The sequence below is a fragment of the Akebia trifoliata genome, chromosome 15 (genome assembly GCF_017979445.1).
Source record: "Akebia trifoliata isolate Shusen 1 chromosome 15, ASM1797944v1, whole genome shotgun sequence".
NCBI lineage: Eukaryota > Viridiplantae > Streptophyta > Magnoliopsida > Ranunculales > Lardizabalaceae > Akebia > Akebia trifoliata.
In genome coordinates this window covers 717,713-741,809 of record NC_141389.1, presented here as the reverse complement: position 1 = coordinate 741,809, position 24,097 = coordinate 717,713, and the positions used below count along the sequence as shown (strand labels likewise).

The following is a 24,097-nucleotide window of genomic DNA, read 5'->3' as shown; positions in this document are numbered from 1 at the left end:
AAAGAAAAAGTGTAAAAAGAAGGGGTTTACCTTGTAGACCAAAGATAGAGGTTGGATCCACATAATTATCGTTTTTAACAATCCAACCCCACACAATGAGTTTTGGAAAAATTAACTAAAATGTAAAATCCAAATGATTGAGATTTATTCTCAAGATAAGTATCTTGGAGATGTGTCTTATGGAGATATGTATGAATCATGAATGTTGGATTTCGTGTTTTCACGATTGGGATCATGTGTTTTCTCATGAGTCAACGGATCCCGACCCTTAAAATATTTATCAAAATGGTTATACATTTTATTTAATTTTTTTTACAAAAATGGTATTTTACTTAAAATTTGATCAAATTAACCTTTATATATGCCATTGAGTTGAATGTATACAAATGGACACCTTTTTTTTTTTTTTTCTTCGAAAGATTTCATTTTTTTCTTATATAATTATGAAATAAGCAATGGTATATAAACCATCCATCCTTTTCTTCTAAGAGTGCACATGAGTGGTCGAGTTAAATATGACATTTTTGAGATTTTTTTTTTTTTTGGTTGGATCCTTATCAAGACCTGAGTCATCTCGATATCGTCCAAAAACAAGTTAGATTTACACAACGTCTCATACTTCACATCATCTTACCAGATAAACGACTCGACTCAAATTGATCAAGATCCTTACCATAATTCAAAACATCGACCCAAATTCGAAATTATCTGATCAAAAAAGATCGGATTTCAAGTTTGTTCTGATCCATTGACAACCCTAAATCCTGTAGCTCTAAAATATTACAACATGACAAATGTACCTAAAATTACATGTATAAAAAATGAAACTCTAATTAAACACACCTATGACGTCGTAATTCCTTTATCTAATAGCAATATTATGTTAATTTATGATCATGAATATTCCAATCGACAAATATACATACGGCCATTATTTTTATTGGCCATTGGCCCTACGATCACATATTTCTATTGTATTATTACGATGTGATGATAGTGCATTTGATTTTGTCAAATATGAGGAAGACAATTCCAATTACTCCACCCACCTGACCACTTTCAAATTGAAAAAGACTTTGAAGGCTCTAAAATTTTGGAGGAAACCTCCTCTTTTCTTGAGATATCTCAAATATTCGTTTAAAAATGTTAATTGGACCATGCGCTATAATTATTAAGAGGATTTCTAAAGTTTTGAAGCCACCGAGTGAGGCGGCCAAGCAGGTAGACCACATCACATCATGGTTTTAAAATTCGGTTTAACGTCACGTCTCGTCCAGCAAAGATGAGTATGATACATCTCGTCTCATTCAAATTGTCTCGTTTAGCATTGAAACAATGATTTTAACTATTTAAAAAATCTGATACGGATTCACTATTTATTGATTGATTAATTGTATTAAAATAATTTTCTTTAGTGAAAACTTGTCTTGATCCATTAAGAATCTAATATAAAAAATAGTCATCTTTTTTTTTCAAATCTCTAAACCAAGAATAATTTTTAAGGGCGTGATTGAGATGGAAGAATAAAAGAAGGAAAAAAAATATAGCATAGGATTTTTAAATGATGGAGTGCAATTGGTGACGGGTGGTGTGCAACTAATCAGAAGATTTTTTCGTTCCCGCAAAAATCCACCGTCTTCAACTTCTTGAATCTTTAATAAAAGTGAAAATTTTAATTTATTTTCCAACCCTAGATTTTTTTTAATTTTCTTTATGAAAAAATTCCAAATTCTTGATTTTCCCACTTGAACATTATCTTCAACTGTTGATTTATTTGGCAAAGTCATTAGGGTATATTTTTATTTATTTTCTTCTCATTTGTTTAAGGACAAAACTGTAGAGAAAATTAAACAATCCATCAAGCCCACAATCGTATAACCAAATCTCAAGGTTGAAGCTGATTGATTTTTTCGGAGATTGATATCAAGGGTTTTTGGCGAGAGATCGAAAACAAGGGTAAGTTCATAATTTCTACTAGTCTCTCATAAAACATAGTAACAAAAACTGTCATTTTTTAAAGAAAGAAAAAAAAAAAAAATAACGTGTCTTGTACCTCTAGCAATTAAAACGATAACAAATACGTGACTTCTTATTATTTTATATTGATAATTAAATAATTAAATACGTGACTTTTTATTATTTTATATTGATTATATTGAAAACATAAAGTAAATTAAAATAATTTTCTTATGTACTATTAGTGTGGACACGTGATTTATTCAATTTTGAATATATCATCCACTCTAAGGGATTTTAGAGTCGCCACCATTCATATTTGAAATAAGTGTGAATGGTCACCCGGATTGCATTTTTTTGAAAAATCATGTTTTTTAATATTTGATGACTCTCGTACAGATATGGCTCATTTGGTCTAACTTTGATTCAAGGTAAGGGGTCCATTTTATGGAGTAGGGAAGGTGTTAGGCACCCTACTCCATCCACTGTTGGTGGTAACCTCGAACTCGGTCTATTTTTGAAAATAAACATAAAATAAAAGGAAATCGAAAATATCCGATGTATGTCCTCAAGTTTGAGGAACTTTGATGTTAGTTCAAGCCATTAAGGACACCCTTATTGAAAAAGAGGCCATTTGATGACTCAAACCATTGTAATGTATGTGCAAAAGTGTAGAGAAAATGGTGTAAGAAAAAGAGGGAAAGTTAGAGGGGAGAAAGAAGAAGATCCTTGTGGAAACCCACCTTGAACTTGATTTGATTTTCTTTATCCTCCCAAAATATGAGTCTTTTTTTCTTAATCTTGATATGATAATGACTTAGACTTTTGATGGTTAAGGGTTGAGCTGATAAGTTGAGAGAATTAGAGAGTTGAGGTTATAGGGTTAAGTATAATAATGAGAAAAGATTTTTTTTTCTTATTAGACTTGGGGGTTTTTTCTTAAATTTTTAGTAGGTAGTGAGAGTTGAGAATGAAAGGGGGTTTTATAGAGTTTGAGAGTTGTTTTTAAGGTAAAATTATGTGAAATGAGGAGGAATGGTGTGGGGTTTAAGAGAAAGGTAGGGGTAAATTAGAAGTGTTTGGAAGGTATTTGTGTAAGAAAATTAAATGGGTTGTTTTACAACCCAAATGGGTTGGATCTTTCAACTCATTTGGGTTGAGTGTTAAGTGAAGGATAATAAATGGTGAGGATGGGGTGTAAGAGAGTGATGGATGGGTTGAGTGTTTAGGGAGTAGTGTTTGGATTTGAGAAAATGGTGGGTGGAAGAGGGTGATCGATGATATTTTGGGAAGGTGTGGGAGATGATGCCATATGTTAATTTGGGTGAAAATGAAGGGTTGAGATGAATTGACGGGAGAGTATGAGTATTTGATTTGAGAAGAGGAGTGTGGGTTTAGATTGTAGATGTGGGTTTTGTAGGGAATGATGAGAGTAAATTAGGGGGAGGTATAGGTTAGGAGTGTAGGTAGATTAGATTTTTTTAGAGAAAAGGTAATGGGTTGATATAGGTAGATTAGGGGGAGGTATAGGTTAGGGGTGTGGGTAGATGATGTTTAGAGAAAAGGTGATGGGATAGATTGAGGATGAGGGAGGTGAGTTGGGGTGGTGACATGTGTCCCACCTTGATGATTGTAGTGATTGGTTGTGATGTTAGGTTGGGTTGAGAATTGGACTTGGGTAATGAGTTGGGCTTGAGTAGAGCGTTGGGTAGGTATAGTGTTGGATTGGGCTTATGTTGTGAGTTGAATATGAATGGATTTGAGTTGAATGGGCTTGGGTAATGGGTAGAATAAGAATGTGTTTGGGGGTTGAGTTGAATGGGCATAGGTGAGGTGTTGAATAATAATGGGTTTGGGTTGAGTTGAATGGGCTTAGGTAATGGGTATAATAAAAATGGGTTTGGACTTATGTTGGATTGAGTTGAAGAGTGTAGAAGGGTGGTGAGGAATTGGGGTCAATGGGCCACGTGGGAAGCCTTAGGCCATTTATTGAAAGAAATAGAGGACTTTTGGAGGTATGGGCTTTGAGGGCCCAATCCGTTTTTTACTATCTTTTTGGGCATTTTGCGTCGAGGGCTTGGTCAAATTTGGGTGTCTACAATTAGATATATACATTATGACGTCCCAAAATTCGAATCCACGACCTGACCCTTTACCTGTGAGGAATAATGTACATCCGGATATTAAAGGTCAAAAAATTATAAATCCCTTACGATATAAAATATGTGTAATTTTTTTTTTTTTTTTTTTTGACAAAAATATTTCATGGTTAACACTTAAAAACTCTTTATAATAGTCAACACTAGTAGTAAACATTGGCAATCCAAAATGTTTGACTTTATTCAATTATTGAGACATCGAAATAATGCATTATCTAAACTGTTAGATTTGTAATTCAATTTACTTTTCATAAAAAAATATAATAGTTACACATTACATAATAAGATTTCATAAAAAATTAACAAATGTATATTGTTTCATTATAAACAAAACAAACACATTTTAAAAAAATGATCACTGCAGATTATGCGCTCATTATTTTTACAAATGGTCAATGGGGTTGGAAAGCTAACACAACAACCTAAAAGTTTCATGTTTTGACTATTTTCAGAAAAAGAATATTTCTGAGAGATAAACGGGTCAAAACATAGCCCATTTGCAAAGACAACATAAATTCAGATTCACATAATTTATTTCAAAAAAAAAAAAACATCTAAAATTTTACACTTAACCAATTTAGATGATTTTTCCCATTTTAAAAAGATATTCTTGACCTCTATCAAATCACAATGGAAGAATATTCTAAAATTAATAGTTTACTGAATGAAATTCAATTTATATCCAATCTACTAATAATCAAACATAACATCAATCCATTATTTAAAGAAGTGAATAAAATCAATCTAAGATACCTCTTTGATGATTCATTACATAGAGTTCATGAATAAAATAAAAATAAATAAATAAACCACTACGTATTTATTAATCTTTCCATCATTTATTTCGACATGAATTAAAATTGAAATAAGAGTAAAGTAAAAATGAAATTTTCTAAAATTTGACTAAGGCACCTCCTCTGGATGAATATCTGGAAAAAAAAAAATTGAATAAACAATGTGAAAAAAATCTCAATAGGTACTATTATACTCATCCATTACTTAATCGATATAATAACCCTATCAAATAACAAAAGGATAATGTAAATCTTCTATTGAGTATCAGAAAATAATATGCAATATAATGAATATTGTATGCAAAAGTTTCACCTACATAACATTGGGCATACATTACTAGGTTATACACTCATATAACACAAGATCTTCCACGGGACAATTGGGACCTTTCACCCTAGGGCATTTTGTCTCCTTCTTGCTCACTCGGGATTTTACTAATTCGTTATGCCAATGAAAAATATCATTATCATGATCCATTCATCATTAATGAATTATTCTATCATAAATAATATATAGAAAGAAACACACATAATTTTTTTTAAATCAAGAAAAGATGAACAAAAATCTTCAAAAAAACAAAAAAAGATCAAGAAAAAATATTAAGTGTGCACTTACCTAATAATTTAATCTGGAAATGAAATATGTTTTAGACTTTGATTAGATGAACTTTCGTGTTTCGTCCAAGAGCAAACGATTTTTTCATATAAAAGTTTCATGGGCTTCTACGATAGTATCTTTCTAGCAAATAATGGTATTTTCTAAATATTTTGAAGTAGGGTGAGGTGAGTACAAATTTGGGAAGACCTTTAGAACTTTTAAAAGCTCAGAAGTTTGTTTTTCTAATCCCCCAATAGTAATCTAAGTTCCAACAAATTGGTGTGGCCTTGATCCTACAGTTTGTACCTATTTAAACTAAGATACTCCCTATTTTGTCATGATTATTGATTATTGATTTTTGAACCACATAGAAACACCTTAGAGTTCAATGTAATCAACCAATAGGACTAAAATACATTTCAAAAAAATAAGATTTCGAGCAATAAAAAGCAACACGTGACATGAAAAAGTTATACAAATTCAAAATTATCAAATTTATAAGATAAGCATCAATTAACCACCCTATTCTCTCCCACAATATAACAACAATTTAAAATTCAAAATAGAATATTTTGAGATGCCTTTTGACTTTTGAAAATTTCAGAAAAATCCCTCCTCATTAAACCTCACATAAAAAGATCAAAATACCATTTTTCAAAAATTTATCAATTTTTAACCAATAAGACAATCAATATCATCAAATTATTTTTAAATCTTTATTATAAAATATAAGATTATCACAAAATAAATTATATAGAAAATAAAGAAGACAAAAAATACGTGAAGGGCAAAATAATCCAAAAATGTCATATTTCCTAAAATTTAGGAAATGTAATATGTTTTGTAAAATTATATTTTAAACATCTTTCATATTTTGGCCGATGTAAAATGTTAACATTTTGGTGCCCAAAAATATAAATTACTCAAATGCAAATGAGGAGTACATCTAACATAAAAATATTCTTATTTTTTGACCAAGTTATGATTTCCAAGACTTAAAAGAGTTTTTCAAATTCATGTAAAATGATAAATATTTTCCTCATAGTTATATTTTCAAAATGACTAAACTACCTTGAAATGAAATTATATTTTTATCCTTAAAGAGAAAAAGATTATAAACGAAGAAAATGATAAAATAAACTTTATATCCATATGCTATCAACTATATTAACCAAACATATCTTTTTACATATATATAATATTATATTTATACATTTCATTATTTTTCAGGGTTATTACATATATATTTTTTTATCTTTTATTTTCATCCTTTTTTTCCATTTTTTCTAAGGTTTTCCCTTGTCGTTTTAAACCCATACTCCAACTTTGTGACTATGTCATAGAAGACCACAGTCACCATGATCCACCCAATTGATAGAGCAAATATTTTCATTGGATGCACAATTCACTATCATGATAAAGTGTTTAGACATAAAAACCAACCCATTGCCATGTTGTAATCATGATAAAGTGTTCATTGGATGCACAACTCTCTATCATGATAAAGTGTTTAGACATAAAAACCAACCCATTGCCATGTTATAATCAATCACTCAATTTGTCAAAAAAGTCACGATTAAATTATGACTTTTTACCTTTATCATTTTGATTATGAACTTTTTTTATAATCTCGAACTTCACCTTAAAACAAAATAGACATCTATAGCATTTTTTAAAAATTGGAAGAATAAAACTCATATAAATACGAGGTTTGGTGATTTATTATTGTATAGTTAAACGCATAACAACTTTTTATTTTAAATGGTTGTTATAACAAACCCTTTTAGAATCTTAAGATGACATCTTATTTTTCCATCAAGCAGACCAAATGACACTTAAATTTGACCTCCATTGTAGCTATTTTAAAAAATAATAATAAAGGCCATTACTACAATTTTGAATTATTAATTACAAAAATCTCAGGCCAAATCATATTTTTTTAATTTTTTGTATCGTCTCAAAATGGGCCCGGTCTCGATGTCTCCTTGGCCTCGACCAAGATTGATCCTGAAACATTGACTATCTCGAGTGAGACTATGCCTTGAGAGATTTTAAGCCATATGTCTAATAAGTAATAGCATTTGAAAATAACACAAGAAAGTGGACAGTTCATGTATATAATCGTTGATATAAATAGTAAAAAAATAAAAATAAAAATATTAAACCATACGCTTCATCCCCATCCCAACATTGAACGAAAGCAAGGAACGGTTTGAGATTGTAAACCCATCCAACGGTTATGAAAGGCCGACGTCATTATAACTCCACCATATTGTCATTATATATAATCAGAAAATCAAATCAAATGATCTTGCATGTAGCTTGATCAAGGCCTAGAAAGTCGTTTCTAGGGTCATATTTACAGAGACTTTAAGGGTGAATAATACATAAAATCTCTTAAATAAACATAATACGTTGATAGTCCATATTTACGTGTAATAACCCAAAGTCGCAAGATTCAAAAGGATAAACCAAAATAATTGAAGATGCGCATTAAAATCCAAGACCCAAGACAATTCCACAGACCGAAGACCAAAGTCAATGGGCCCACCAGCACTACGGTGCGGTGAGCACCTTAGGTGGTGTGGTGACGTCATTAAGACTCATCTCGAGATTCATGCAATATTGAGGCGGCATGATTTATAATGAAACGTATTAAGTTTCAGAGTCCTTATAAAATACAAAAGTATTTCGAATTCTAAAGATACCCTAATCTAACCTCTATAGATAAGAGGTCAAACAAGAGCTTAAGGGAATCATCTAATATCTCTTATCTTATTTCTCCTATTTTTCTAGTTTTTAGGTTTATTTTCTGTTCAAGCTTTGTAAACAGAAGGAGTATTCTGCCAGATTCAAGCTAAGATTAATAAAAGGATCATTACTTTTCTTCCCTATTCTCTTTTCTTTTTATTTGCTTTTATTATTCTTGTTATGATCTATAGCTAGAATTTCGTTAGAGAGGTCAACGGAGCCCAAACAAGATCATCTTAGATAATTATTTTTTTCAATCATGCTTCAATGATTTATTGTGATACCAATTTCTTAAGTAGTGATCATTGGATGGAATGTTATTCTCATGATTTTGATAGTTTAATCTTAGATAAATTCAAGTTAAACTATGTTTTGTTAGAGATTCAATGTTTTACCTTTGATTTTGTCTTATTAAATATAATCACAAGATTTAGGATTATTATTTAGATTAACAGATTTCATATTCCGAACCAATAACATTAACTTTGTTAATTGGATCAAGATAAAAAAAGTTAACAAATAAATTAATAGGGTGACTTGTTTTGGTGGATTTGATTAATCTAATTCTTTACATTGTGATTTCTACTCTTGTTTATCTTAGAATAGTCTTAATTTAGTTTCTTCTAATATTTCAAACCGGGATTGTTTGAAGTCAAAAAAAAAAAATTGTTGGATCAACGTTGTATCTATAGATTGTCAATGTCTTTTTATATTTTTGCTTTCTTATTTTTATTGATAATTGCACTAAACAGAACTCTAAAAAATGACAACATGACAAATGCAGGAAACTTGTACATGTTATATAAAACATCAAACTTGAATTATACACATTGTAAGATGTGTAAGACGTTTTTGTCTTTATCTAATAGCGATATCATACTAATTTACAACCACGACATAATGCTAATTAAATGATGATGATGATGTAGTAATTAAGAAGTTCAAACTTGAGATCTAACCTTGTTTATCCAAATCATTATCGTTTTGTGGTCTACTTAGGTGGTATAGCTAGAAATGGCTTGAAGGTCATTACCAATGCAACCACTTCAATCACATTTAGGATAAAGAAGATCATTTGAACACCTGCATCTCAATAATAAAATTGCATTCAATATTTGGAAACAAAGATTTTTGAACAAATGATAAGTTTGGGGGGTCTAACTCAAAATCAATTGGCAAAGAGTGGAGAGGCACAGGAGCTTATTAGGAAAGAGATTAGGCAATGAGTGTCCGATGTGGGACTAAACTGAACACGCCCCCACACATGTGGGACAGACAGGGCCAAAGCATGTGGAGATATGAATTGATAACATGGAGGAGAGAAAGGCCCGCTCTGATACCATGATAAGTTTGGGGGTACAACTCAAAACCAATTGGCAATGAGTGTCCAAGTGAGACTAAAGTCAACAAATAGATTTTAACATAATTTGAACTACGAGTTGTCATGGCAAAATTACAACAAATGGTTCCACAACCTAATGAACTTAGCTCAACAAGAAACCAAGATGTTTTCTTTAGAGTTATTAGTAGGTGAAGATTCATACCTGGGAGGAAGGAAGTATCACGACGCTTTTGTGCCCAAGAAAATCTGCGAATAGAAGCCATGAATAATTAGATGGTACGATTAAATCATAAATGCAAATTTTTGAAGGCGAGTCTAGAATCAAAGCTAAAGGTGAATCAAATTCGGTTCACACATATGGGGTATTAGACGTTCATTGTACAGGTTTTCTATTGCTTGGCGGTTTTTTATTACTTGGCTAACTCAATTCAATGGCACAATGTACGCTTTCTATTAATCTTGAACTTTAGGATTGCATGATAGAAATATTCTTGAGATATATGTTCATGTGTGGAATGATTTTGAATATGGTAAATGTTAAAGCCCATGGGCCTAACTCATCCTTGAAAACCGGCTTGTAAGGAAAGGGTTCCCCCGGCTTTATACATTGCACATCCCAATAATACCCAAACAATGTGGGACTATTCTAATACTCCTCCCAAGCGCCAGGGCTTGAGATAGTCAACTCTCCCCCTCTACGTAGGGCTGGAGATACTAACCCAACCCACCCTTAAGGTACATCGTTTTGATACCATGTTAAATCCCTTGGGCCTAACTCATCCTTAAAAATCGGCTTGCAGATAGAGGGTTGCCCCCGCATTATACATTGCACATCCCATTAGTACTCAGATGACATGGGACTATTCTAATAGTAAAATCTCACGTTGCATTGTTTGTTCTGCGACAAGCCATCTATGATTGATCATGGATGCCAAATATACGGAGGATGGGTGATCCAAGAGGATCTACATGCATAGTCTACAGTAAATTTGGCATAATTCTGTCATACGGACTCAGAATTCGAAGATTCCAAAGGCGTTGGAAAGAGGACTTAGAGGACTACGTGATCGAATGCTCAAGCTCTTATTCCATGGAATGAACGTAACTTACTAAAGCATTTCAACATCATTTACCCTTTCGAAATCATAATCAAAGTTGGACTTTCTATTTATAGAATCTTTGACTGAAAATAACTCAAATTCGATCGTGATTCTAAAGTTGTGGCAGAAGAGAGTTTTAATGTACTTCAGATTTTTAATCCAATTAGGAAGTAATTAGGACTTTACTATTTTTAGGCTTACTATAAATAGTATTTACTATTTATAGTACGCACGCAATTAGAACTCTAGAATTAGAATAGAACTAGGTTTTGTTTGTTCTTTCTTCTCTTATAAACACCATTGTAACTCCGTTTTGGAGAAAGATATAAGCACTTTCTTCTTCTTCAATTATTTTGATTTTGTTCTTCATTATCGAGGATTGTTTGGATTAATGGGTGATTGGAAATTCCAAGACTGACTTGTATCACAAAGATGTGCTTAACAGTGAATAGGCATGAAATAGTGTTTTTTGTTTCATCTTCAATCAAACAATGTAAAAGCCTATCACTTGGAGACTGAAATTTCTTGGCCGATATACGAGATCATTTAAGAATTTATTTTGAGACGATTGGGCCATGGTGGTATGTATAAGCACATAAGCACCATTGTTCCTCGAGCACCATAACAAAAATGTAAAAGAAATGTTCAAGGGGTAACTTACAGAATGCCTCCTCCAGCTGGACCAACTGCTTTGAAAAGAGACATTCCGGTCATAGCAATGCCATTTGCGGCTCCTCTTTGGTTTTGCGTCTGTCATAATGGTTAAATAACCAATTGGAAATTTTCACTTTAAAAGGGAAAAAAGATGAAAAGCAAAAGCTCAAACAAGATGAAAAACATTACCACCGCATTGTTTTGTAGCACGAATAGTCCAGTGACAATCGAGGTCTGATTGATTTTAAAACAATCAATTGTAAGAGAACAATTTCTTGAAAAGACAAACATTTAATATCCAAAAGATCAAATTACCCTTACCTTTATCACTAAAAGACAAAACAACCAAGGGAGTTGTTGGAAAAAAAAAAAAAAGGTATTGAAATTTCTCTGGGTAGAAAGGTCTTTGAGTCACATTGACTCTTGATTCCTACCTTTTAAATCACGGGAGTTCCTAGGTATGGAATTTAGATCAATATGTTTCAAATGTTGACGGATCTATCTCCCACATATCTCAAGGTTTATGCTCAAGTCTCGAGATTTGGGGCTGAGTCGAATATTCCCCAGTCATGTTAGCTTACATAGACTTTGGGGTGTAGTATCATCAAGGAGTATACCAAACATGCCCAAACACAAGGACATGTATGGTATTGACAAACATGTTATTTAGAACACGACACACAATCATATATGTCCATGTGCTGGTGTAAGCAAGTACATTCCTTACTAGAATGAACATGGTTTATATGAGAAATTATAAAGTACCATTTTGGGTATTAATGAAATTTTATCAAGATAAATGTCCCATACTCATAACCAATGCCCATCTTCTTGTCTTAATTTTTGAAAATACAAGAAAGAAAGTCTTTGAATTTAGACTTACAGCGAAAAGATTCTTCAGTACGGATGCACAATTTAATAGTAGTGTAAGGCTGAACCCAGATAGCAAAGCTATATAGGGGTAACTTGAAAGCACCGGTATGGATAGAGCCTTCATATATAAGCAGAAAAAGTGGAACCATCAATCAAATATCATATATCCAATTCAAACAGATTAACTTCAAATTATTATTATATATATATATATATATATAATAAATAAAATAGTGTGGAAAGCATACCGCCGCAATGCGAGATATCATGATGGGCCCAACAATTTTCTCAATCATTGGATATAAAGAAGTTTGAAAGATAAGAAGGCCAAAACCTAAAAGTTAAATAGGTAGTCAGTAACTCTACTCCATGAATAGATACACTCGACGAATTTCAATTTACAAGCAAAAAAAATGTGCTTCTTATTCTAGGGACAAATGAGCATCTATCAAAATACCTGATATTGCAAGAACCACCCCAACCTCATCAGTCGTATAGCTTAATCCCCCATATTTTTTAGGACTGACAGCCCATAATGAGAATAGCTACAAAAGAAAATTCAATCATTAAATATCATAAATTTACAACTACATAAATAAATAAAATTTAGAGGATTTCATGTGTATTTAGCATCATTTACTCATGTTTAGATCATGGATCAACTAGCACAAATTTGTTGAGGACAATTGACAAATCGTGACATAAATCGAACCATAACCCAAACACCAGAAGTAAAACATGAAACACATTACCTCAGAGTAGGCCATATCATGAAGTGAGAAAACACAATATACAATGATTGATGACATTAATGGCCAATTCTTGAAGAGATTTTGTTTAGAATCTACTGGTCTTCCGTCGGTCTCTTGCATATTTTCTATCACATCACACGCATGAGATGAAGCTTCATATGAGTCAGATCCTTCTGTGTTGCTTCCACGATGGTTGTGCAACGATTCCTACAATCCCAAAATTATAGAACACCAAATTTTAGTAAAGAGGCATCTCAAATGTTGTGAACAACACTTACGTAACTGATCTCCACAAAAATTTAGGTATAGTAGCAGATTTTGAAAAGCATGAACAGCCAATACAAATACAACTAAACTGAGGCCACTCGAGAGTGGAGGAAAATATATGTTTAGTCCCACATTGGACACAAATTGCCGCGTCTCTCTTTATTAGCTTCTGGGCCTCTCCACTCATTACCAATTGGTTTTGAGTTGGACCCACAAATTTATCATGGTATCAGAGCGGGCCTTTCTCTCCTCCATGTCGCCCAGTTCATATCTCCAAGTGCTTTGGCCAAGTCCGGCCCACACATGCGGGGGCGGGGGCGTGTTGAGTTTAGTCTCACATTGGACACAAATTGCCTTGTCTCTCTCCTTATAAGCTCTTGGGCTTCTCCACTCATTGCCATTTGGTTTTGAGTTGGACCCCCAAATTTATCACCCAAATTTAGCAATATACACTCAACATTCCCCCTCACCCACATAAGGGTGGAAAGAATAGAACTCGTGACCTATACCTAGTGCTTTGATACCATGTTAACCAACCAACTACTGCAAAAGACCGATTTGTTGGAGAGGGGGAGAACTATGAATATAAGAGGGTCACAACACTTAAACGGGGGGGTATGACACCCAAGAATGAAGGAAAATATTCACTCAACAGTTATGAAGGAAGATATCAAATGGATTAAGAAACATACCGGAAGCCAAAAACAACAGATGGTTACAAACAATGCAAAGACTGATATGCATAGGCAAGGTAAGAAGTATGGGAACCTGCACAAAAAAAATGTTTGTGTTGCACAAAAAATGCTGAAATGACACATAAAACAATGCTACTGTTGGAAGAAAAGTTGACATAGTAATGCTTACCTCCCAAATAGAGATTCTTGGGAAAATATATTTGGAAATTTCTCTGCTGGCTAGGAACATAAAGTCATTCATTAGTTGAATTCACATGAAGATCAAAGATTAGACATGAAAAATATCTGAGAGAGAGAGAATTTTTTTGACAATTTCTCATATAAAATGATCACAATATGCACATAAGTGAGAATGAAATACTGCTTGGTTGGTCTTCTCAACCACCTGATACTATATTTATAAAAATAAAAACTTTTTTCCATCTATTTGATACTTCTCCGAGAGGAAAAAAAATTCCATTTCTCTTATTCATGTATACTACCTGACAAGAAGTAGATGAAAGGTTCTCGTAAAAAAATTGCTAATATGTAGTAAGTTATGTCATTTTTTGTGGCATTATGCATTTAAGAAGTAAGGTACCAATACCTGTGCAAGGAAACCTCCAAGAGCTGGACCAATGATCAATCCTAAGCCCCATGCTGTACTAATCTGAAATGAAATTCGGCGTTGAGTCCATTATAAATTACAGGAATACATATAGGGATGGGGTTATATGGACCAATGGATCATCTATGTCTATAAACCACATGTCAACGTGACACCCAAAAACACCATCGGGTTCCACATGTATGTAGAGCATAAAATTTTATGAAAACAAAATTGAAAAAATCAAATATTTTCACTGTTGGATTTAAATTTTAAATTTAGGAGTTTAGTGGCCGTCCACTTTCAAAATCAAGATATGGCCAAAAATATTGGGGGGATTTTTTTTTCAAACCCAATCTAGACCACATAAAAGAGGGTTAAAGTGTCATTTGGACCACCGGGGAAGTCCACGTGGCCCAAGTGTGAACTTCAGTCCAGGCTCTATATGGTTTTTTGGTCCATGCAACATTTTCCCGTGTGGGAGGGGGATGTGGGCGTGCGTAGGGGTGTGTACATGTGTGTGTGTGTGTGTGTGTGCGCACGCGCATGCATGATAAACGAATACAAAGTAAATGTTCTTACAAGTGACAGTCCCAAAGCTTGATCTTCTGCTCGGGAAACTTCGGAAGCATATGCCTTAAATACAATCAGATAGAAAAGCTTAAATATGTATAAGAGAAACAAAGGTTATGGAAATAAAGAATCTAAACAAACGCCATCTAACCCACCATCATCATTAAAACCGTATCCCAACAATTTGGGGTCAGTTGATTGAATTATGTTCCTCCATTCAATTTTATCTAAAACTATGTCTTCTGTTAATTCAAGTGTGTTCATCAGCTCTTACTACTTCAATCAACATTCTTTTGGTCTTACTCTCAATCTTTTAGAACCTTCATCTGGCATATAACCCCAATTAACACCTATTGAAACTCATATATGTTAACCAACCAACTATTCCAAAAGACCAATCTGTCGAAGAGGGGTAGAACTATGAATATAAAAGGGTCACAGGGCTTAACTAGGATACGACACACTTGTGAGTGGAGAAAAATATACACTCAACACTCCCCCTCACCCACAAGGGTGGAAAGAATCAACCAACTATAACCCCAATTAACTCCTGTTGGAACTCATATATGCTAACCAACCAACAACCCCAAAAGACCAATATGTTGGAGAGGGAGAGAATTATGAAATAAGAGGGTCATGGTGCTTAATCGGGATATGATTCGTATGACACACCCGAGAGTGGAAGAAAATATGCACTCAACAATATATAGTCTCACGGATGCACGTACACACACCTTTATTGTACCAAGTAGACCATTCATAAATCCAAGAAGAAACCTTGTGATAACTGCCATCCAAAAGTTTGTACTGAGGCCAAAGAGAGTGTTGAATACAACCCTGATATGTATTATTAAAACAGAGGAAATGACAGAAATAGTTTAGAGACAACAATTCAAGTTTAATTATATAGGGAACAATGTCAAGAAATACTAACACCGAAATTGAGCCCAACACCATAACAGGTTTTCGACCATATCGATCAGCTATAACTCCCCAAAGAACAGAAGTTAAAGCTCTTCCCAACATAAATGAAGCTCCTACAGCACATTAAACGTATTATAAGCTTTGTATTATGAAGTACTCAAATGAGATACCATCGTTAAAACGTGCTCACCCACAAAACCAGCATAGAATCCAATATCTTCTTCCCTTTCCGCAGTATGAAAATCTCGTATCTACAATGAAATTTACTTTATAGGAATATTTAGAACAGATCTGACATGAATATGGACAAATTGACAGAAAGATAAGTGATGAACAAAATTCAATGAAGTAAAATACACACTTACCATGAAGTAAAGAAATGGAAAGAGAGATGAAATTGGCAAACCTGAAAATGCATATCACATAGAAAGGGAGGTTAAGGGTTAGACGGATCAAGTCATGACAACCCAGGCCACATAGGGGCTGGTTTCATTTTTTGTGATGTGGAGAGTGAGTTGATCAAGGTTGGCTATAGTTATTTGGTTGGCTCAAATAACTTAGCAGAATCCAATGCTCTTCTGTTAGGATTAGAGCTTATCCCCCTCTAAGGCGTTAAGCTAATGGTTGAGTCAAATTCAAGTCTTCTTGTTAATGCCATTAAGGGTGGGATCTAACCTTGGACGTTGGAAAATTCAATTAAAAAGTGTTTGTCTATTTTGGCTCAGATTGAATGGAATATTAGACATGTCTTCAAGGAGGCGAATGGGTCAACGGATGCTCTGGCGGTTTTTGCTTCTAAAACTAGATCTTTTTTTTTTTTCTTTTCTTTTTTCTGCAGATAATTTGCCTTTATTGGCTCGTAAGGAGTTTCTTGGGGACAAATTAGGTCTCCCAAACACCGGGCGTCTGTAATTTTTTTTTTTTCCTTTTTCTCTTAATAAAATACTTGCTTGCTTATTAAAAAATATATATATTAGATGTGTTTTAAAAAGTTTTAAAAAAACTCTGAGCAAATTTTGCCAACAAGAACATTTGATCAGGTTCAATACCCATTTGTTCATTTGCAAAGAAAACAATTTTCTCAAAGATTTTCTCAGAAAACAAACGTATAGTGAGATGGGTTTCTTTCTTTATTGGGAAAAATCCATGGGAAAATCAAGTTTCTTAGAAACCTATTTGTTCATTTGGAGAGAAAATAATTTTCTCACAGATTTTCACACCAAACAAACAGATGGTAAAAAGTAATTCCATTTTCCTCCAACTTATTTCTTAAAACACTAAAAACTACTTAGTTCCAATAATTTAAAATTTCTAAGTAACAGAACTAAACTAAAAAAATTATATAATCTACTAAGAATCAATTCAACCTTAATTCAATCTCACAAACAAAACAAAAGAAAACAAGAAAATCATTCTTAAAGCATCTTAAAACAACAAATAAACAAACAAAGAGTTCTCATCCATTAAAAATTCTAAAAAACAGTACCAAACCAACAACAATTATATAATCTACTATGACTCAACTCAACTTTAATTCAATCTCATTAATATTTAAAAAAAAGGATGAAAGTCATCCACAAATTATCTTAAAAAACAACAGCCCACTGGGTTCTCATCCATTAAAAACTTTAAAAAAAAAAAAAAAAAAAAAACAAAAAAAAAAAAAAACCAACCACATTATATAATCTACTAAGAATCAACTCAACTTTAATTCAACCTCAAAAACAAAAAAATATATATCCTTCTCAGTTTATCTTAGAACACCAACAACCCACTGAGTTCTCATCCATTAAAAAAATATCTGACGGGCTGAGACCGTCAAATATGGGCTTTTTTCACATAGTACCAAACCAACCATGTTATATAATCTGCTAAGAATCAGTTCAACTTAAATTCAATCTCACAAACAAAAAAAAGAGAAACAAAAATCATTCTCAAATTATCTTAAAACACCAACAAATACTGAGTTCCTATTCATTAAAATTTCTAAAAAAACAGAACCCAAACCAACACATTATATAATCTTCTTCTTTTTTTTTTTTTTGGCTAAATAAAAGGGGTTTTTATATAATCTACTATGTGTCAGGTCAACTTTAATTCAATCTCATAAACAAAAAAATATAAAAATCACAAGTTTTCTTAGTTCTTACCATTACATAACACGATGATCCATATAAAAATGAATTCTTTGTAAGGGGTTCCTTGATGGGTATCCTTACGTTGATCCAACTTGCAACCAGGGCAATTCTCATAGTAAACTTTCTTCTTTTTCAACAATAATGCTTCTTTATTATCCTCCATTATCAACCCCACTCTTAGAAAAACAAACAAAAAAAAAAACTCAAGTTTGATCTAAACCCGCGTTCGAGTTTTGTTAGACTTTCTTTCAATCAAAGAACAAGAACTAATGAAGAAGAAGGAGAAGATGATGAACATATAACAATGACAACATGTACGAAAATTTTAAGAAAGTGAAAAATTACTAAAACAGCCATATATTTTTCGAAATTACTGAATCAGTCATATTTTATTATTATTTACTAAAGATCATGTAACATAAATTGAACTTGACTTTATAAGAGAGATTCTATTGCCACACCTACTTTTGCTAGTGCCACCTCAATTCATATGTAAAGTTTTTGTCCCCTTCATACCTTTTAACTTCTTTTTTTTCTTGTTCTTTTTTTTAAGCCTTTTTTTTATCTAAAGGGGCATAGGTCTAGTCCTTTTTTGATACTTAGACAGGGACTAGGGATTGTCAGGGAAAACTTATGGCTACACGTGCATTTTACTCTTGATTAACAAGAAGGTACTGTAAATCAAGCCATATAAAATCTTATGTGTTCTTATACCCCAACTTTTGATGAAAGACTGTAATTTGTAACTATGAATTTTTCTTTATAGTGAAATCGGTGTGATCCATGAATGTACCTCAATCTAGAAAGAATCACATAAAATCTATGTGTTTATTTGTGTGATTGCATATTGTGTTTGATTTTTTAATTTGTTTTTTTTGTTTCAATTGCACATGTTTTCTTAACATCAACCTCTAATTAAAATCCTACCTAAAATAAAAAATAGACAAATTGAAAGAGAAAAGAATTAGCTAACAATTATAATGCGCATTCAACATAATTATTCTAAATACCAAATCCATGAATATAAAAATTCAACAAAACTTTTGGGTTTGTTTACAACAAAGTATCAATCCTATGTTCAAAATCAACAAGTAATCAAAACCTATTAAACTAATTGAACTTTTGTAAATACCAACAAGTGCACGGTCCTACATTTCAAGATTGGTTATGGATCAGTAGAGTGATAATTTGCTCAGAGCCCAACATATGTTTGACATATAACATTGATGACATAAACAATAAGAGAGAAAATTTCTCTCTCATGCCCATAGTAAAAAAACAAAATTTCCTAATTAGATCATATCATGAGATTTGTAAATCATGGGTATTTTGATCACAATTAGTATGGGCAATTAGGTAAATTTATACATTATCTATTAAAGAAGAGAGTCAAGAGAGGTCAAAAGGGTAAATTTCACAGTTAAATTGAAGAAATCCTTCAAAAATATTAATAATGGGTGGTGCTGGAGTAACAATACAATTGACAACGTTTGGGACACTGGTGTGCACAAAACCATACATGCTTCTCATTCGTATCTCGATGCAAAGCATCTATGGTCTATACACGTTCAGGTAAAATGAGTGATTGTTTTTGCTGATAGACTCAAATACCCGTTTGACATATGCGCAGATGATGTAAGTAAGAGAGAGAAAATTCCTCCCACCTCACAATTTTAGTTTTAAATTTTCAAATATTAAAAAGGGTCGTGGGACCCAAATGGATTATCATATTGGCAATTGAAATTGTGGTTGAAAAAAAAAAAAAAACAATTAATTAGAATACCACAACATTATGAGAAAAAAAATCACTCTCGTAAAATTTGCTATTTTTGTTATTTTATGAGATTTTACAAGAGCGTCAAACGAGAACTATATAACTACAAGGTTCGATATATTAACAGAGCCATCATGATTTTAAATCTCGTCCAAGTCATCTCGATATCATTCAAGCAACGAGATGAGTTTACATGGCATCTCAAACTTCACATCTTCATGCTTGATAAGCGATATGACTCGGATTATATATAAAAATCTTGGTCAAGTCAAGTAAGATTTTGTATATTTTAATTAAAATAATTAATTTTTTAAAATTTAAATATATATTATATAAATAAAGTATGATTTTATGATTAAACATCTTCTGGCATACCTTATTTCATAAAATCATTATAACTCAAGTTAAATGATTGATCTCCAGTTGTACAATTTGTCTTATTCACTGATAAGAGGTCAAATCAGATTTTGAACACATGGTTCCCATTGAGTGGAAAAACACAAAATACAACTATCATAATTAATGTATATATATGTATATATATATAATTATTGGGAGACTCATGGAAAAATACAAAATGCAACTATCATAATTAATGCAAATCCCTAATAAATAAATAAGGGTCCCGTTAAGCAACAAACATTTTGGTAAAACATTTTTCAAAACATGGGTTAGAGGTTTTGGAATGGGTTGATTTTTGTGAGGATGATCTCTACGGTGAGGAAATCATCCTCACAAAAATCAGCCCATTCCAAAACTTCTAGTCCCAATTTACAAGTTGAAATATCGTGAACCGTCCATTTTTTATAAACCATTTTTGATGGGATTAGAAGTTTTGGAATGGGCTGATTTTTGGTGAGGATGATCTACCGTAGAGATCATCCTCACCAAAAATCAGCCCATTCCAAAACCTTTAACCCATGTTTTGAAAAATGTTTTGCCAAAATGTTTGTTGCTGAACATTTCCCTATATATATAAATTATACTAATTCCAATGCAACTATCATAATTAATGCAAATCCCTAATTAATGTAAATCTTGATTGATGGATTTTATGTTTTAATGATCAGATCATTTTCTTTTCGGTGAGTCAATTTGTTTATATTATTAGTAAGCCTATTTTTAATGAGTTCAGTAACTCAGTGATGACAGGATTTGAATTTAGGTCTCTGATATCATCACCTAAAAACTTCACCAACTAATCTAGCTAGCACCTGCCTCTTAACCTTATTCTACTAAAATATGATGTATAGAAAATGATGTAAATGCCCTTATTTTCAATCTTTAAGTAAAAAATTCTTCGTTTTCCTCTAAAAAATAAACCATCGTCAATCTCTGATGAGATAAAAGTTAAAAAAATAATAATAATACTAATAAAAAAAAATCTCTTCTTTAATTTTAAGATGTTGCTGTCTTCAAATTCCATACGTCAAACAACAATATAGGTCTTCAAATTTAAAAGTCGGACCCACACATCAATCATTAACATTCCGCCTTCAATGTGATTTGGTGCTAATCTAACCATAATAATGATAGAGTAGGGATCCAGTCAAGTGTCTCGTTCCTAACCAAGGTCAGGTGACACCCCATTTTTATGCCACATGGCATTTTTGTGTACCTACTGACCGTATGGATATCTGATCCTCCCTTGGTGATCCTACACGCCAAAAATTATAGTGTTTGATAACTTGTAACCACTAGATCTAATCTCCTGAAAAAGAACTCCAATCCAACGATTAGAAATCATTCTTAAGAAAATGTGATAATAAATGGATGCACATCACCAATAAAACTTTTTTTTTTTTAATTCACCAAGGGATGGAGCACATATCCATACGGTCAGTGGGTCACCAAAAATGACACGTGGCATAGAATGGGATGCCATTTGACCTTAGTTATGAACGGGACACCATTGGATATCTTCCAAATTGTATGCACCTTGTGTGAAAGGTTGAAATTCTCCTCCCACACCCCAATACACGTCACGTAAGTCATAATCCAAGGAATTACCTCCTAAAATATCTCCTAAAAATTTTCTTGTATTATGATTTACATGGCATATGGTAGGTAATTGAAAGGCAGATTTATCAAAACATGCACAACATTTAAAATGTTTATCAAAACGGTGCACTGTAGCAATTAATTCCGAATTCATTTTAAAAACTGTACTGTTTTGATAAATTATTCTAATTTAAATACAGCCCGCACATGGCTGTATGGTTGTTGATGGAGGGGTTGATTGTATGGCCCAACATGGCTGGAAGCCTACCTGCATTTTATGTGGTATCTAAGTCTCCACGATGCAGCTGAAATAACAACCATGAAATAGGAATGTCGTACTTCGACAGTGTGGCTGGTTTTGGCAGCTTACATGAAACTAACTTTTCCACACAAGGAAAATGAAACTGAAATACACAAGTAAATTGAAGTTGAAAAACACCAAGTATTTTAGGGTGATTTTCAACCTTTGGAGAAATCGAATTTAATTTTGAGAATAATTACTTAAAGGATCTTGGTAGAGGGATTTTTTTCTAAATAATCCCAATGTTTTGGGAGGTCTCTTAATAGTCTAATTAGTAAACTTTTATTTTCTTAACAATGCCTGGACCTCATCTCCTACGTTACAATGTGAAAAAAGTCCAAATTTGACTGTCCCGGGCCGTCAAATTTCATAAAATTCGACGGACAAAAGGGTCGAATTGGCGTCGAATTTTTCATTGTCAAATTTTGATTTTTGACAAGTCGAAATTGTCAAATTAATGAAGGATGGGAGAAATTTGACAACTCTAAACCATCAAATCTGAGAACATCAAGAATTTCGACAGTCTTAAACCGTTAAATTTTAGTTTTTAAAATCTGTTGGCCTTGGCCCATCAATTTATTCTGTCGAATTTTCCAGTTTTCACGCAGTGCATTTCTCACGATTGAATGCCCTAATTGTCAAACTCATCGATTTCATCTCGAAAAATTGAATTTTTGGCATCTCAATCAAGTTTCGAAGACTCCATTATGCCGGAAAGGATTTAAGAAGGAAGAAGAAGTTATTTTCAAGACTTTATGTGCCATCCTTGAAAAAGGAAAATTCAATTGCTGACTTTTTTGAAGTACTCTCGGTTAGGGATATCTTGGGATTTTGGCTTTAGAATGGATTTTAATAATTGGGAGATTCTAGAGTTAGCAGAGTTAACTTTCAAACTTGACTAGACAACATTGGAGCTGTCAGGGCTTGGTAAAAGGGTTTGACTTGCACAAAGGACAAAAACTTCACAGTAAGTTCATTCCACGATTCTCTCTCTCTCCCCCGAGGATTCTTTCATTCCCAGTTGGTCCTATATAGGACCATAAAATACCTTCGAAAGTCTCTTTTTCATATGGTTAGCAGCGTCGGGTAAAATTCTTACTTTTGATTATCTTATGATTAGAGATTTTGTTGGTCCAAACTATTGTATCATGTGTAGAAGGAATGAGGAGTCTGTTTGCCACTTATTGATTCAATGTCCATTTGTTCGTAGTTTGTAGGTTCATTTCTTATGTCTCTTTAACTGCTTATGGGTGTTTCCAAACTCAATTTTTTCTTTATTTCAAGTATGGAATCATAACGTGTTTTTAGATAGTCACTAGTCCCTTTTGAGTTATGTTGGGTTACATGGAGAGAAAGGATTCATAGAGTCTTCAATGGGCATGTTTTGAAAATCCAAGATTTGATTTTGGAGGTGTTGGGGTTCTTATTCTTTTGAAACAAATTGGATTCGGACTTCAAAGGGGTGTTCCTTGATGAGTTTGTATTTAAATGAGAGACCTTATGTTCTAATTAATTTCGTTGCTAGTTTTTTAGTTGTTACCTAACTCTTGTATGTTGGTTGCTTATCTCAACCGGTCTGTTTCTCTCTTTTTAATATAATTCAATTTACTTATAAAAAATAAAAATAAAAAAATCATTTTCAAAGAGATTTTTTCAAACATTTTGAAGATATATGTAAAAATCTAGGGTTTTCATTTTTTTTCTTAGTTTTTGGATGATAATCAATTAAGAATGGTTCTTTTGGGTTGAATTCATCTAAACAAATCGTTATCTCAAGTTTTTAGTTGATCTTCCAATGTATTTTAGTCGAAAAAACTTGAAAATTGAAAATGGGTGGGTTTTACCAATGTGTGAGTTCA

The 24,097-nt window shown here is 32.7% G+C and overlaps 1 protein-coding gene across 4 annotated transcripts; it reads right to left on the bottom strand.

Moving 5' to 3' along the window:
* Nucleotides 1-4,809: 4,809 nt before the first annotated feature.
* Nucleotides 4,810-18,436, bottom strand: LOC147383758 (protein ZINC INDUCED FACILITATOR 1-like). 4 transcript variants are annotated; one of them, XM_086425020.1, is made up of 18 exons: nucleotides 18,175-18,435; nucleotides 16,390-16,430; nucleotides 16,215-16,275; nucleotides 16,035-16,137; nucleotides 15,835-15,937; nucleotides 15,110-15,163; nucleotides 14,528-14,590; nucleotides 14,111-14,160; nucleotides 13,939-14,014; nucleotides 12,980-13,186; nucleotides 12,685-12,772; nucleotides 12,476-12,561; nucleotides 12,238-12,345; nucleotides 11,544-11,588; nucleotides 11,362-11,450; nucleotides 9,803-9,846; nucleotides 9,218-9,341; nucleotides 7,337-7,514 (listed from the first exon to the last, which is right to left on the bottom strand). In XM_086425020.1, exons 1-17 carry the CDS (start codon nucleotides 18,323-18,325, stop codon nucleotides 9,250-9,252), a joined length of 1,461 nt encoding a protein of 486 aa, XP_086281146.1. In that variant the 5' UTR covers nucleotides 18,326-18,435; the 3' UTR covers nucleotides 7,337-7,514; nucleotides 9,218-9,249. The 4 variants fall into 4 exon arrangements, with proteins under 4 accessions (XP_086281144.1, XP_086281146.1, XP_086281148.1 ...); XM_086425022.1 differs by having other exon boundaries at nucleotides 16,215-16,290; nucleotides 18,175-18,207; XM_086425021.1 differs by lacking the exon at nucleotides 15,110-15,163 and having other exon boundaries at nucleotides 18,175-18,436.
* Between the last annotated feature and the right edge of the window lie 5,661 nt (nucleotides 18,437-24,097).

Bases quoted from the DNA above. Each gene is read 5' to 3' on its own strand.
- LOC147383758 (XM_086425020.1), bottom strand. From the start codon at position 18,325: ATGGAGGATAATAAAGAAGCATTATTGTTGAAAAAGAAGAAAGTTTAC. The intron at 16,138-16,214 runs GTGAGCACGTTT...AATGTGCTGTAG, and splicing joins ATTCTATGCTGGTTTTGTGG to GAGCTTCATTTATGTTGGGA. The intron at 12,562-12,684 runs GTATTTTGATAG...TTTAACTTTTAG, and splicing joins GGTGGTTCTTGCAATATCAG to GTTTTGGCCTTCTTATCTTT.